General features: G+C 43.1%; 1 protein-coding gene and 1 long non-coding RNA gene across 5 annotated transcripts in view; one reads left to right on the forward strand and one right to left on the reverse strand.

Annotated features, from left to right (window-relative positions):
• Nucleotides 1-16526, forward strand: part of Plxna2 (plexin A2) — a 197079-nt gene that overhangs the window by 80874 nt on the left and 99679 nt on the right. For all 3 annotated transcript variants that reach the window (XR_373891.4, XM_006497240.4, NM_008882.2), the window contains exon 4: nt 11520-11654. Coding sequence is in view for 2 of the 3 variants with exons in the window: in XM_006497240.4 (XP_006497303.1) it covers nt 11520-11654 (135 nt within the window). In the remaining variant the exon portion in view is untranslated. The remainder of the gene's footprint in view (nt 1-11519; nt 11655-16526) is intronic.
• The window catches only part of Gm46202, a 34742-nt gene that overhangs the window by 15666 nt on the left and 2550 nt on the right, over nt 1-16526 (reverse strand). The window contains exon 1 of one of the 2 annotated variants that reach the window (XR_001779694.2): nt 1594-1663. The exons of the other annotated variant lie outside the window; for it this stretch is intronic. This is a non-coding gene — a long non-coding RNA (predicted gene, 46202). Of the gene's footprint in view, nt 1-1593; nt 1664-16526 lie in introns of those variants that run through there. 2 annotated transcript variants of the gene reach the window in all.

The following is a 16526-nucleotide window of genomic DNA, read 5'->3' on the forward strand; positions in this document are numbered from 1 at the left end:
GAATGGGGGGGTTATCCCTTTTAATTACTGGGAATAATTAGCCCACCTGATGTCAGCAAATCCAACAGGATTAGAAGTAAAATTTAGGTTGGACACAGGTCAGTGTGGGTGGTGGGAATGCCCTGCGCTCTGACACTAGTACCTCCTGGCCATGGCTGATGTGGTATTCCAGGCAAATGTGGGTAGAGTGCTCAAAAGAGCATCTTTCTAAGTCATTTGGAAGAATGTATGTAAAGGGTTGGGGAAGGGGGCAGGGCAGAAAAGGCAGAGAGATAGACAGAGACAGAGGTACACAGAAAACAAAACAAAACAAAACAGGTGGGGGAGGGGGAGCAGAACCTGCAGGACTGAGAAGGGAAAGAGCAGGAACAGGAAAGGAAAATAAAGTAAATAGAAAATGAAAAAGGTGTCCAGTAAAACAAGAGACTGGTTTGTAGTGGACACTATCACACACATATATTTCAAACTAACATTCCTGTTACCTTCCTGTCTGGAGGGAAGTCAGCAAGGGCAGCAGAAGCCTTACACTGCACACTGCTTGCCTCCTCCCTCCATTTTGCCTTCCTCTATCCCTACATACCCTCCTCTGGTGCCTAGCACACTGACCTAGTTTTGCAACACAAGGTGCAGGTGCTGAATGCTTGAGACCTGGCTGTGGCAAAAACAGAGTGATAACCCAGCCTTCAATGATCTAGGTTGAGTGTCTTCTGTGGCCCAAAGAAAGGATTTTCTGCCCTGCAGCCCTGATCTTCTCTCTATAAGAAGACTCTCTTGGCTCATAAATTCATTCATTTATTAACTCATTCATTCTTTTATTTTACAAATGCATCCAGAACTTTATTACTTTTAAAAACTTTATTACTCAATAAAGGCTGAGCCATGGTCAGTGTGTGGAGTCCAGGTCAGTTGGCTCCAGTTTTTGAGAATTCTCTCCTACTTCTTGCAACCACCTGCTGATACTGAAACCATTCCAGGCTCCCATTCAGAACACCTATTGGTGAATGTTGCTTCCAAGGGGTATATACACACATGCCCAATACAGAGACTATGTCTGGACCAAAGCAACACAGTAAGTACACATGACCACAAAGGGAAGATGTGGGCATTATTTTTGCTTATATTTAACCTCACTTTTTTCAAAGGAATTCAGGCGATGTATAAGTAAAGACTAGACAACATAACAATAACTAACTTAGAACTAGAGCATCCATGCCCCTTCCTCCACAAAGACATGGAAGGAAATAAACTACTAAGCTTAATGGAGGCTCAAGACTAAGATTAGATTTTATCTGAGGTTCCTAAGCAGCCAAACCTCTTCTCTCTGGTGGAAGGACTCACAACATTTTTTAGAAAAGGCTATTCTCAGACTTTACATTCTATGTATAATTTATGATCATGTAAGGTCTTATACAGATTCCAGGACAAGACTTTAGCATCAAAATCAGAGTCTTCTTTTAAATGTCAATTATAATATTAACCCCTCATCAAGTGCCAAGGCTATGAAATCCATGCAATAACCAATATTCAGGGAGGCACTCCCATGAAGTAACAAACAATAAAAGCATCTGAGACCATAAAGGAAAGAGAGCTTACTGGTTAAGATCTTGTAGTCCAAGTTTGTGGCTTTCCAGAGTTCTAAGTTGACCAAGGATGGAATGAAATTTAAAAGTACCCCGTTGAGCATGGCATGCTGCTAAAACAAAAGTTGAATAAAATGAAGACTTTGGATCCAGCTTCTACCTTTGGGAATTTATAATTTATGTTGGCACTTAGATCAAGACTCAGATGAAAACAGATGAGTGTTAAAATGAAGGACAATGAAATGTTAACATCACACAAAATGCAAAGCTGGGCATCTTTCAGGGAGACCAATACACTGCTTCAAGTTCAGGCCTTGCTTGGACTGGCTGCTTGTGTGATTTGTGCCTATTTGCCTCACCTGCCTGAGTCCCAGGTTTTAATCTGTGACATGGGTTTGATGGTAAAGTGAGGATTAGTGTAAGGTGCTTGGTGCTCATAGCTGCTTTAGCATTAACAGAGAAGCCATAAGAAAACCAGGGAAGAACAAAGCTCTCTGGGAAACTGCAGACCGACCCACTGCCTTTTTTGAGTTACCTCCTTCCTTGTGGTTAAAACTTGTCTAGGACATTTCTGGAAGTGCTTTATCAGAGATGGTTTTTCAGGAGCCAAAATTTACCTCCTCCCTGACATCGAGTCAGGTTTATGTTACAACTTGATAGGTATCTGTGAGTTCCTTTTTGTTCCATCTATTTCCCTTTCTCTTAGAAAAGGCCCAGGCCCTAGGTGGTGCTGAATAGTGACTGGGTTTCTTCTGCCTGGATAACTTCACAGGCTACCCAGCCCTCAGCTTCAGCCCTTTCCCTACTTAGCCCTAGGAAGGTTCAAGGATCAGACAAAACGAACAATGCTCATTCCCACCTCTCTTGGAGGAATCTCTGTCTGAAGTGGTTGTAGTTCAGGGCCCTAAAGCTTCCAAATGGTAGCTGAAGGAGCTGAGATGAAAATCCACATGGCCCCCACTTTTCCCAGATACTCTCACCCAGCATGCCATGAGCCAGTGTAACCAGGTATAGGGTTATAGCAGAGCCAAGAATCAGCATACATAGGCTGATCTATTGAACACACCTCTGCCTCCCTCCCATGCTTCCTTGCAGCTTCTCTAGTACTCCCCAGATCACTGCCAAACTGTCAAAAGCACCAAGAAGCAAAGTGCTGTTCAGTTAATGATCACAGCCCCAGGAGAGGTACAGAGCTCTTTTAAGAGAAGCAAGTGTAGGGGGAGTGGGGGCGTGGGAGGGGCAGAGGGGGATGCTTTAGTGCTTGGCACAAAAGCCTGCTCTTTCTAAGTCACAGATTAAAAGTGGGTAGGTCCGCTCCAGCTGCTTTCCTTGTGGGTTAAGGACTAAAGCCACCCCCTCACTTTACTCCTTTTTAGGAAGTTAAAAAAAAAAAATGGTCAGAGGCAGAATGTTGCTGTCCTCTAGTGGATCCAGTAGCTTCAATGTTCTGGTCCCCAGCATAGACCCTGTGGAGACCCTAGCAAACTATTCCTTCTCATCCAGAGAGAAGCCACCTCCCCAGATAGGCTGGTAGCTCCAAGAGCAAATGCCCTAGCTGGTTGCACTTAGCCCTCCCTTTTCTCCTGGCTCCCAGCCTGCTCCCGTGGAAAGGAGAGAGTAGAATGACCCACTGCCACCTGAAAATTACCTCCCTGCTTGGTCTTCCTCAACTTGGTCCCATCCACACCTATAGGTGGCGGGAACAGCCCTATTCTCCATCCCTTCCCAACTTCTCTGGCTTCTCTATGTTCTTTATCTTATTCTTCATCTGGTCTGAAGCACTGCCATGCAGGTGGCATGGCCCTTGCCAACTTTGTCCCTGAGAAAATTAGGAATTACCACCCCTAGCTGAGGCTGAATACTCTGGTGTGATCCCTACCCTGGATAGTTAAGTCATCATCTATGAAGGGACAGTAGCATATGGGAAAGGAGGTGACATATGGGAATTGGGGGATCTTGAAAGAAACCCATAGCCCTGAGAAGTGACTGCTGGGGGAAGTCTTGTGTACTGTAGATTCTTGCCTTTGTGAACTTGACACAGCTTTGGGAAAATCTTAGGGTCCCTTTGCTCCATGTCGTTCTTGGGTCACTTTCTGTTGAACTTACACAACCTTTAGCAACAGCCAGCTCCTGGGAATGGTGCCATTCTGGCTAAGGTCAGGTAGTATGCAGCATCTGGGACAATTGAAGCCTTTTCTTCAGCATCAAGAGGACTGGGGCAGTGTGAGGGGAAGAGCCTTCTTTCTGCTTTACTAACCAGTATCTCATGGGACATCTGCTAATGTTCAGGTAAAAGCAGTGAAGAATTTCTTCCTCATGAGCCCAAGGCCAACCTCAGTTCTCTCCCATCTCCTGTAAGAACCTGGCACCTGCTGTATTACATTCTGCCACCAGCAGAGCCTGCCTTGCTGGCACTATGCCCAACAGCTGTGGAGCATCAGTATGTGTTGAGAAGAAGGTGTCCAGCAGTGAGGTGACTAGAAGAGAACTCAACAGTGAAGCCAGGGAGCAAGTTAGCATCTGTCCATCACAGAGACAGGTGCAGTGGATGAGACAGTTCTTGCTCACCACCCTTTCCCAAACCACACCTTGATCAGTGGGAAAAGCCTGGAGTTGAATTAATTAGGGGTCTGTTGTCATAGGTGGCTCTTGTTAAAAGCCATGGGGAGTAAATCCTCTTACTAAGCTGAACTCTCTATCTTCTGTGCCCTCAGGCTCTACCAGGATGTCAGATAGATCAGGATACATGGGTACCCCTGAGATGGAAGCTGGGGATATAGGAAGATAAGTGCTTTCTTCCTCCTTCTATCATCCTTGTTCAACCCCAGCTCTGACCTATCTTCCTGACTTCAACACTTACTTTCTACCAGCCTTGAGACCCTGCAGCTCTTTCTATAGCAATATTTGGACTATAATAATACTTCCTCCTGAGATCTTCTGCCAGTCCACTGGGACCAGTGGTCATCTCTATGAATGTTTCTATTTCCAGGGTCCAAAGATTCATGGCAGGAAGAACGAGGTGGGACAAGAAGTCTTCTTCCCTTCTCTGTTTTGTTTTTAGAGATGGGCAGAGACCTAGAATAATGAAAGCACAACACTTCAGACCCCAACTTTCTGCCCAAGGCTCTGTGACTTTGGGGGACATCACCTCACCCCTTCATGCCTTGCCTTTCTCATTTATAATGTGAGGATAATGGAGGAGCTGACCACAGAAGGCTATAAGTAGAAGGCTGTAAGCACTGAAAAGATGGGCATAAGACGTTTCACCTGATAAGAACAATGGGCACTGAATGCAAACTGTGCTAACTTGGATCCACCTGGCTAGTCTAAGCAGATGGACCCAGACCTTTAGCTATCAAGTAGTACCAGAGCTGGCAGGGTATACAGCAGTACCAAGCCTAGAAAGGCATATACAGTCTAGTCTCTTCTCTGGGTCCTTAATTTAAGGAGACAACTACCTATATTCACACATGTAACTTTACTAGGAGACAGTCCAGCAACTGTGAGGCTAAACGGTCAGTAGAAGAGGTGGTGGCTTTTGGGTTAGATCAGCAAGGAGGATTAGGATCCTGACAATACAACAAATTGTAAAATAAAGGTACAAAGACAGAAAAAGTTGGGGATATAATTGGTAAGGGGTTGAAGGCCATGTTAGCTGGACTCCAGTGACAAACTAGGGAGACTTTTCTATCAGCTGGGACAACTAAGGATGGGGTTGTGTGTGTGTGTGTGTGTGTGTGTGTGTGTAGGGAGGTAGAGTGAGTTATGTGTATGTGTGGTATGTGATATGTGTGTTGTGGTGGGGGAGATGTGAGTGTGTGTGGGGTATATAGTGTGTGTGCAAGGAGGTGTGAGCACGTGTGGAGATGTGTGTGTGTGTTGAGTGTGTTGTGTGTGGTGGAGGACTGAGCGTATGTGTGTGAGTGGTGTGTGGTGTGTGTGAATAGGTATAAGCATGTATGTGGTGAGTCTGTTGTATGTCTTGTGTGTGTTGGGGGATATGTGACTGTGTATGGTGTATTTGTATATGTGTTGTGGGAGGATGTGTGAGTGTGTATGGTTTATTTGTGTGTGTATTGTGGGGGGAGGTGTGAGTGTGTGTGGTATATGTGTGTGTGTGGTGGAGGTGTGAGTATTGTGGAGTGTGAAGTGGTGTGTGTGTGAGGAAGTGTGAGTGTGTTTGGGATACGGTTTGGTGTGTGTGGGGGAGGTGTAAACATGTGTGGGGGGAATGGTGTATACGTATATGTTGTGGGGGGGTGAGTGTGTGTAGGGTGTGTGGGGGTGTTAGTGATTTCTTTCAATATCCCTGAAATGATGTACACTCATCATTTTTTTAAAATTATGAGACTGAGATAAGCAAGAGAAAGAAAATTACAAGCATCTGAAATTTAAGGATTTTTGCATACAGAAAAGGCAGGATCAAATACGTGTTTTAAGAAGATTAATCTGGAAGTGTTGGGTAGAATAGATTAGAGTGAATATGCTGGAGGCAAGGAGAGTTCTCAGGTTATTGCAGCTGCAGAGATAAGAGGCAGTAAAAGCCAGACCCAGTAGCTAGCCAAGAGAAGAGACATACAGCATGTGAATGTAGTCTCCATTTCTCTTGGTCGCTGCACTTTTCTGTACCATGGTATATGTACTCCATGTGTATTGTTTTAAGACTTCTCCTTTTACAATATCAGGTAGTCATTTCTATATCCAGACAGAGGTGCTAGGTGAGGTCACGGTGCTCAGAGCCCTAGACTTTCATGCTGAAGCTCAAAAGCTACCCTCAGCAGTAAAGAGAGCTTATTACTATTCCAGATTATGCAAGGCAGGGCAATTACAGACTACTGAAAAGAATGTGCTAATTTGAGAGATTAACAATCCTTTTTTAAGTTCTATGTCCTTTGCTCTTTTTCGAAACTGCAGATAGCCTCCTTGCCACCACGAAGGAGACAGCAATGTGACCCTTCCCTGAGACAGCCCTCCAGAGGTCCTCAGCTGTGTAATTTCTTTCTAGTCCAAGCAAAGGCAGCTCTTTTTGTTTGTCTTGAAGGAAACCAAGGCCCCAAAGAGAAGCAGAATTTCAGAACCAGCCCCAACTAGCTTCAGATTCCACACTACCACTTTGCAGCTGCCATCAGTTCTACACATTTAACATTTCCTTGTAAAATGGGAGGAGGCTACCTCATGGAGTTTGGGAGATTATTCCAAGTAATCCACACCCCCAATCTTTTACACTTGGGTGAGATAGAATAGATACAAATAAATGGGTTTAAACTAATAAGCGGAGAAAGCTATTCCAAAGTGTGTGTGTGTGTGTGTGTGTGTGTGTGTGTGTGTGTGTGTGTGTGTAAGTTGTCCTACCTCCTTTGGGGAGAGGAAGCCAGTCTCTCTCAATATGCCTACTCATAACCCATCTGAACACCTGTTGAGGATGTTGCCCTTGCCCTCCACATGGTCCCAGAGTCACTCCTTGGCCACTACCTCAGCATTCCCAGGAAAAGAATCTTTGTATGTATGACACTGTAAACAGAGATTCTTGCATGAGCTTTGGGTAAACAAAGACTCCTTGGTCTTGACAGAATTCCTCATTACTCCTTATTAATTCCTTCTCCCACCCTCCTCATCCCTCCCAACTCTGTGCACTGTGTGAATTATAGCTTTGCCTCTGCATAATGTGATTTCATCTGCGGCTGCTTAATGCTTCGGCTAACTCTTGCTGTGTTTATCTTAATGTTTCCCAGAACATTATAGTGCTTCCTATGCCTGACAGCTTCTCTTCTTTCTGGATCCTTAGCCCTGACTAATACTACAGATATAGCCTTGTGTATAAGGTACAGGGCTGAGCCCTTAGAGTAGCCCCTCACTGGACGTTGCCTTGGCCCTTTCTGATCTTTGTAGTTCAAACTCATCCTAACAGGGTAAAGCCAAAGATACAGATTCTTTTTACTTCCAGGTCTTAATGTCCACAAGCAATCAAGGGGAAGGCTTCAGCATGGGAACCTCAATGCTTCTAGGATCTAATCTTAACCACAGGGTGGTGAGAGCAGAGCCCACATTTCATTCTGGAAGTAGCATGTATCAATGACTGCTAGGCTATCCTCCCTTCACCCAGTTTAAACCAAAATCCTGGCCTTTGATGCTCTGCTCAAACCTCAGCCACTTTCTCAATCTTACCTGCATTCTATCCTTACACACACTAGAGTGTTGATTAAATGTTTATCCTCTACCTTATATGCCAAGTTGTTAATTCTTAGACTGTTCCAAGATGCCAGAATCTGAAGAACTCTTCTCTGCATCCTAGGAAGAAGCCCATCATAGCCTGATCCCCACCCCCGAAATCCAGATGTCTCTAAACCCTTCTGCTATGCCCTCTGTTCTCTATTGAATATCTAGGGAAGTTTATAACATAAACAGAAATAAAAATAATTATGTCAGAAAATGCCTGTCTCCACTGTAAAAGCCTTTCTGATTGACCAACAGCTGTAGGGACCAGGGCTGTGAGTGTATGTGTAGGCATCATTTCAGCTCATTACATCTTCGTTGCCTCCTTCTTCATAGACAAGAAGGATCCTTCATCCCATATCCCCTCTTTCTCTTTTTTCCTTGGCTCAAGGTAACCTACAGGTTTCTGACCCCCTTACCAATTATCAAAATATTGGGTGCCAGACTCCTAGCTGTCCTTCAGAGAGCCTCAGCCCACTGAGCTGTGACTTTGCCCACTCTGTTACCTGAGGACAGAGCTGAGACCTTCAAGGTGCTTTGGGAGCTGCTACCATCTCCCCCTCCCCACCCCCACCTGTGTGTGTGTGTGTGTGTGTGTGTATGTGTGTGTGTGTGTGTGTGTGTGTGTGTGTGTGTGTAGGAGGGAGGGAAGAAGATCTCAGAAACAAAATTTACCAAAGATTTCAAGCTATAAATAATTCCGGTCATGAAGTCCTACAAAAATAAACTTCAGCTTGAATCCTCTCTCGCAGCAGTAAATGCACAGCTGCAGATGTGCACTCATTAACTCACCAGAGTTCAGTGAGAGCAGCATCAGACACTCCACCTGCCTCTATAAAGATCAGAATGTGCATATATGCATACAGGCACACAAGCACTACCTGTTAGATATATACAACACACATGATATACTTAACACATACATTACACACAGACATAGCACATGGATGCATAACACTATACACAGGCACACAGAGAGGCATACACATCATATACAAAACATGCATATGACATATCACACAATTTATATACACAGACACACCACACACCAAACACATACATGACATACATTCATACATATATCACACAGAGACATGCTACACAGAGATAGAAAGATACATACATCATATATACATATATTATACTAGTTATACCACACATATACAAATACATGATATATATCACACACTGAGCTATATATTTGTACCATGCTACATATCAAACATCAAATATGCCATATATGCACATACTCACAAATAGTTACAGATAACACACATGCACACATATGCCACCACCACCACCATACCCACATACATGCAAACCCAGAGTTCTGAGCTAGAGCCATCCAATAATAACCCTAGGACAAAAGATCTTGTGAGTCTGCTCAAGTTACAAGCCTCAGTCACCTCAATATGAACTCTCATTTTTTCTTAAGTGCTGAAGTCCAAAAAACAGATTTTTAAGAGATCTGGGTTCAACCTCAATGAGATGCCTTCAGGTTTGTAACACACTTCACATTTTCCACAGATGCAGTTCCCACCCTAGATCTTTGCTTAGGCCTTATCTCCTTCAGGAAGCCTCTCCATCGGGCCTCCCTCAAGTCGATGGGCCATCCCCATTCTGAATACTGCTGACCTTGTGGAAATCACCTCTTTTGAGACTAACTCTTGAGTTTGTGAAGATGACTTGTGCTATTCCTGATTCCATCCTGAGCTCTCTGAAGGTGTGCAGCATCATTTATCAGTGTCCTCTGTTTCCTAGTGCAGCCTGGCTCATGGTAGGCATGTAATAAATAAATAGGTGACAGTACTGAAAATCTTAGCTAATAACTCTTTTCATTTCCACAATAGCCTTTTTGTGCTGAGAGAGAATAGCCACCCTCATCTGGCAGCTACAAAAACTATCACATGCACAAATAAAATGAATTGTTGGAAGCCATACTCCAGTTGATGTGAAAGTTGGGATTAGACTTTGTCATCACCAGAATCTCAGACCCCAGCAATGCCTGTAAAACCCAAATTTCTCCATAGATGCCTCCAAGATCCCTAACCCTCCTTTGGACCAGTAATTTTTGAAAACCATCATGACCATTGCTTCTGCTCCAAACAGACTGCCAAGCCCACAGACAGACTTTATAATAGAGTTAACTAGAAAAGAAACTGATACATAGGCATTTACAGGGCCACAGGTACGCCAGCCAGCTGTGTGTACTGAGCTAATTGGGACATTCAGAGAGTTACATGGAAAATAGAAAACACATATTCACCTTCACAGTGTTAATGACTCTACACATATTGGAAGCAATTAGACAACAATTCACATAGTAAGTCAATACATGTTAGCTAATACATATACAATGAGCAAATCAATCGATTATAATACTAGGATATATGTCCAATAGAGAAAAAGGCACCAGTGTATGTAATTAATTATGAGGCATCAGGAGCTTCCCAGAGCAGGCAAGACTTGAGTCACAAGGTAGGATGTGATAGATAAGCTGGAGTAGGAGATCGGGTAAAGGGTAAATGCTGATCTGGGATGGAACTGTGCATGGAGCACATTCATACCAAGGACTCCTTGCCAACATCTCCTTACATGAAATTCTTTCCTTGAGGACATATTAGTCCTTCTCTACCCCCTGTTCCAACAGCCCCAGCATCACTGGGAATCTCCCACCAAAACAGAGGCTATGGTCTGGCTCAGTCACAAATTTCCCATCTCCTCAAAGCAGTTCTGAGGGTGGCAGGATTAAGGGTATTATGTTATCTTGCTGCTTCTCAAATTTTGCTGTGCCTTTGGTTAAAGAGCTTTTAACTCAGGTGACAATGCCTAGGCCACACCCTTAAAGATTCTGATTCATGGATCCAGCTCTGACTTTCACATTCCTTTTTCTTTTGAACTCTCAAGATAAGCATAAAAATGTACCTTGGGCAGAGGAGCCTTAGGAAAATGATGTTCAGGTCAATTTTGTTTACTGACCTGGGATGGGACAAAAGAAATACATACTTTATCTCCCTGGGTAACTTGAAAATAGAGCCAACTGGCATCTAGGGGCAGAAAGATTTCTGAGGCCTGAAATCTTCAGTCTTCCAATGATGACAAGACTTTTGATGATCTGTGTAATTGTTCATTCATTTCAGCCTAACACAGGGTACTGTATATAGAAAAATTGACTCTCCAATCTAGAGTAAGTATGCATATATATACTCATTGCATAGATACATCACAATTCTATAAATGTATGTAAATGCACACAAAAACATCTGCATAGGGACAGTCAGAATCATTCATGTGCATTCAACCACAAATAAAACACTATTAGGAATCCCAGACCGAAGCTGGGCATCATGATGCATGGTGCACGCCTGTAGTCCCAAACTGAAAATGCTGAAGGTAGAGGATCATAGGTTAGAGGACATACTTGCTTACATAGTGAAGCCCTGGTTGCAAATAAGTGAGAAACAAAAAAGAAAAGGAGATGAGGAAGGGGATGAGAGAGAAGGAGAGGGGGAAACAGGGTAGAAGAGAGAGAGAACAGATCTCAGACCCTGCATACAGAGAATGGATGTGAATGGATTGGGGAACTTAATATACATAGCACTTCTTTCCAGAGCAATGACCTAAAGGATTAGCGGCAGTCTTTTATAAGCCACCCTTCCAAATAGAAGCAGGTAGTCCATAAGAAGGCTGAGTGTCAGTACTAAGGGAAATTTGGTTTCTTTGCAGATTCGAGCTGATGGTCCCCCCCATGGTGGGGTCCAGTATGAGATGGTCTCTGTGTTCAAAGATGGGAGCCCAATCCTCCGGGACATGGCCTTCTCCATCAATCAGCTATACCTATATGTCATGTCTGAGAGACAGGTAAGTGCTGGTACATATCTCTCCTTTCTAAACTCTAGGAAACCTCTGATAACCTGTCACCTTTGGTTAGAAGTTGATCTACCCTAAAAGAGAGAGAGAGAGAGAGTTTGCTGTGCTGGGGTTCTGAGAAAAGCAGAGCCCTGTGGCATTTGAAGAGGGAAGCTGCAGGGCCAGCCTCTTCCCGGAGACTTCTCTCTAGGCCACAGCCCCTGTCTGGGTGAGTGATGAAAAGCCCTGCAAGAAAGAGCTAGACTGAGCCCCGCAGTATGGTGTGATTAGGAGGTAGATTTACTGCTCTTGGACCCACAGAGTTGGCTGCTCATGAGAGCCAAAGAGGTGTAAATAATCTAGGCTTCCAGGCTGGACTGGCTCCTGGGAGACAGTACTGAGATGGGGGGCCTGGAAGGAGATCAGATCTTGTCCTGAGTCTGAGATTGGATGCAGGATCAACTGGGCAGTTCTGGAAAGCTGAAACTACTTGCAAAGGTTGGAAATGCCACAGGAAAAGCCCCAGTCTTCTGGTTAAGCAGCAACTGAGCAAGCCCTCTCTTTCTAGACTTAGGGAAGAGTTATTCTTCAGCTCACATTTTATCTACCTGTGTGTGAACATAGGGAACTATGGGGAGAAAAGTAAACAGGGATGATGGAGTTTACCAGACTCTGAGAGGAAGGAAAGCAAGCAAAGTTCTTAGCCATGGCTAGCCATTCTATCCTTTTGATCAGGAGGTAACCATGGATCTGTAGCAGCCATGGTATTGTCCTTTTCGTGAGGAGGACAAAAAAGAAAGACAAAGATTCTGAGGTTATCTCAGTGATGCCGATGCTGACTGAGACTGGGAAGACAGCTGAGCTGGAGGACCCCTTCATTAGGTATCACCCAGGACCTGTGTCTTTCCTCTTTCCATGAATGTTCCTCAGAGACTCTGTGTCCTTGGTCAGCTTCACCCTTCCCAGAGTTCTGTGTGCTCTCTTTTCAAAGATAAAGAATCTGAATCAATAGATGACAGATAACAGATGAGCAGGAATGAGGAAGGGGGGATGGGTGCATGGTGGCATTAAAGAAAGCAGTGATGCAGCTCTAACTTGAAAATTACTTCTTGAGAATAGATGACACAAATCATATGCTAATTGCATGCAAATTACATCGAGATCCTCTTGAGCCCACCTGTCTTTTCTGTCTTTATTCATGTGGCCCCTGCAGTTGAGGCATAAACAGATCCAGTGGAGAACTTAGTGGAACTGAGGGAAGCTTTGCCAACCCAGAGTGGGTAAGGCAATTCTAGAAATAAGCATTGGCCTACTAGCCCAATAAGATGGCCAGTGGGTCTTGGTAAAGTATTACTAGACACATAATTATTGGAAACAAAGTGCAGGGAAAATATCAGAACAAAGGAGGCTTGGTTGCTACCCTTAAATTGATTACTATCTAATGAGGGAAACATCCACAGAAATCTGTACCATTGGAAAGATTCTATAGGTGCTCTGCATTTTCCTCCTATTCTTTTTGTTTGTTTGTTTTCAAGGCAGAAACTTATTTGTGTTTATGGAGGATGCATTTGTATATGAGTGTATTATGTGTGTGGAGGCAAGAGACCAACCTCAGGTGTCAGTCCTAAGGAGCCATCCACTTTGTTTCTGTCTCTCACTAGCCTAGAACTTAACAAATACACTAGACTGGCTGGAAAGTAAGCCCTAGGGTTTAGCTTGTCCTTGATCCCTACTACTAGGAGTACATATATGTGTCTGTCTTTTGTTCATTTGGGTTCTGGAGATCCAGTTCAGGTCCTCATATTTATACCTCTTTGGCTCCCATGAGCAGCCAACTCTGTGGGTCCAGGAGCAGTAAATCTACCTCCTAATCACACCATATTGTGGGGCTCAGACTCACATTTACATGGAAAGCATTTACTGAGGGAGCCATTCCTCCAGCCCCCAAAGAGTTATTTTTAAGTAAAGAAGGTAGATGCCTTCTTTACCCCACATCCTTTTCTCAGACAAGATGCCTTTTGAAAATGCATTCCAAATGTGGGCAGAAGAGGCTGTAGCTCAGTGGCAGCGAGCTTGCCTGGCATGCTCAAGTCCTAGGTCCCATTTCTAGCACTGCATGGGGAGCTGAGAAGAGAGGCTAGGTCAGAAATGAGGCTGTTGAGTAGGCTTCAGGGTGCATAAGGAGCTCCTGGTCCATATCTGAAAGCATCAGCCCTAGCCACATAAAGTACCCAAGTATCTTGCTTATAAATATTCCTTCCTTCCCCCTGTCTTTTGCGTCAGATGCCCTGCTCTTGTTATAGTCAGAACCAGACATATTGAGCAGCAGCCAGCCATGGAGAGCTGAAATTGGAATCCTTTGGGTTTAATGTCATGGGGCTGTCTCTGGTCACGTGAGATATTAGTAGGAGTTCCCCATACCAAATGGAGTGAAGCAATCAGGAGCTTGACTCTAAGGGAGATTTGTGGTGGAGCTCGGAAACCTGTCACCTGAGAAGCTGTAAATCATGTAGAAGAGGTAGCCAGGTGACTTCAGCTGGGGTAATCCAGGGCTGAGGGCCAAGAGCAGCTCATGAGGCCCATCTGTCTGGGTCCATGGAGCAAAGTATTGACACTTAGCATGGTCTCATAAAGGACACATTTTACTGTGTGCCAGGAGTACAGTCAATAAGAACAAAATCAGGCAGCCTGTTTTCTCTCCCAATGTTTGCCATTATTGTTCTCATGTTCCCTCAACCTTAGCTTACTCCTTTATTAATTAAAGGATATGAATCAGATAATGAGATATTTCTAATACTCTATGTCCTGAGTCCCATCTCATAATTTTTTAGCTGAGTTGGCTTAGACAAGCCACTTAATCTCAGTGTATTTCACTCAAAGAGAGTGTGAGATCAGTTGAGATAACAGACGAAGAATTTCTTCTTATTCAACATCAACAGCCACACACTTACCATGAGACTCTATACAGCCTCATCCAGTCCTCACTCACTATATTCCAATTACTGGGTATGTAGAGGTATATGATTATTAGTATTAAGATAGTTGTGTGTGTCCCAGATTGCTGGCCTGGCCTGAGCCAGGAGGCCCAGGTTCTAGAGCCTGTAGTCTTGACTGTAGCAATAGCTTCTGAGAAGCCTGGTTTTTGAACTCCTCAGGGACTTGGAAAGGCAAACTTCTAAGACAGAGATGGTAGTCTAATTCCAGCATCTCCCAGATCTTAGAAAGAGTTAGAAAAGTCCTGGGCTGAGACTTTTAAAAATAATATTGACAATAAATGTATTTTTATTATTGCTACACTAATACTATAAAATTGTCTGTTCCTAAATTTTTCAGTTTTATTCTTTGCCTATATATCTTGACATTTTTTGTATTGCCAAGTCATTAAGAATAGTCCTGGGGTTCTGGTAATTTTTCTTTGCTGTTTTCTATTAGGTTTTTAAAGTGTCTATATCATGAATGAAAATGATATCTTTTTGTCAATTATTTGATGAATTTTGGTTGGTTGTTTCTCTTTTCATCTGACTCTGTATGATTTCTAAGGTCATTTATCCTAATATAGTGATTTCCAATGTATGGGTTGTGGCCCTTTTTGGGGTCAAATAACCCTTTCATGAAAATCATCTAAGACTATCAAAAACACAGATATTTACATTATGATTCCAAACAGTAGTAAAATTATAGTTATAAAGTAGAAAGAAAAATGATTTTGTGGTTGGGGGTCACCACAACATGAAAAACTATATTAAAGGGTGGCAGTGTTAGGAAAGTTGAGAACCACTATTCTAATGGGTGTAATGACCATAATTAGGTTATTTGTCATAAAGTGTTTCTTTTGCTACTGAAGGTATTTATTGAAATATACATTAACAGTTTTCTAAATTATTTTTCTGTATAACTTTATTATAATTTGAATTTTACTTTCTAAGTTTTTGGAACACATTTGACACATAAATCAGTTTTCATGTTTTCCTACAAATACTGTACTCAATAGCAGCATAGGTAGGCCTTACATTAACTGTAAGATCTTTCTAAAGGGAAGGTAGTTGCAGCCAAGTGCTCCAATAATTAGTTTCCCTGAACCTTGATCATTATTCAGAGAGAAGGAATTTGTCAGTCATTAAGTATGTTCATAAGTCAGGCAGTATATCTGTTTTCTATTACTGTAACAAACTATCTGAGGCTCTTTGAACTTTTAATTCAAAGAGGTTTTCGGGACAATGTCAAAACAGTATGGTCTAATTCCTAGTAGGGCTTACCTGTTTCACAACATCATAGGTATCATCAATGACATGAACATGTGTCAGAAGTGGAGATAATGTGATAAGACCAGAAGCCACAGAGGTGTGGGTTGGAGCTAGGTTTACTCTTTCTTAACAACCCTTTTGTAAGAACTAACTAGTATCCTCCCAAGAATAACACCTTCAGTAATCTAATTACATACCAGTATCTCCCCCAACCCCAAAGGCTCTACAGTACTTTGTAGCTTATGAGGCTTGTAAGGCACACTCAAGTCATGTCAAAACTTCATATGATATGACAAGAAGAATCCTTTCTGTAATTTCACTTTATAACACACTATAGCCAGTGTTATTTTATGTCTTCCCTCTACACTTGTGTTCTCCCACCTTTTCCCAAAGATATGGTACCTCTTCTATCTTTGGGACCATGTGAGAATAGAATCAGGTTTTCAATTCTGCCTAGGCAGGTTTCCATCGCTGTACAAAGCTAGAACCATCCAATCTAGCACTCAGATCCTCTCTCTCTCTCTCTCTCTCTCTCTCTCTCTCTCTCTCTCTCTCTCTCTCTATGTGTGTGTGTGTGTGTGTGTGTGTATGTGTGTGTGTGTGTGTGTCTCACTTTTCTCTCTGCCTCTCTCTGTCTCTC

This window comes from Mus musculus, chromosome 1 (genome assembly GCF_000001635.26).
Source record: "Mus musculus strain C57BL/6J chromosome 1, GRCm38.p6 C57BL/6J".
In the NCBI taxonomy this organism is placed as follows: domain Eukaryota; kingdom Metazoa; phylum Chordata; class Mammalia; order Rodentia; family Muridae; genus Mus; species Mus musculus.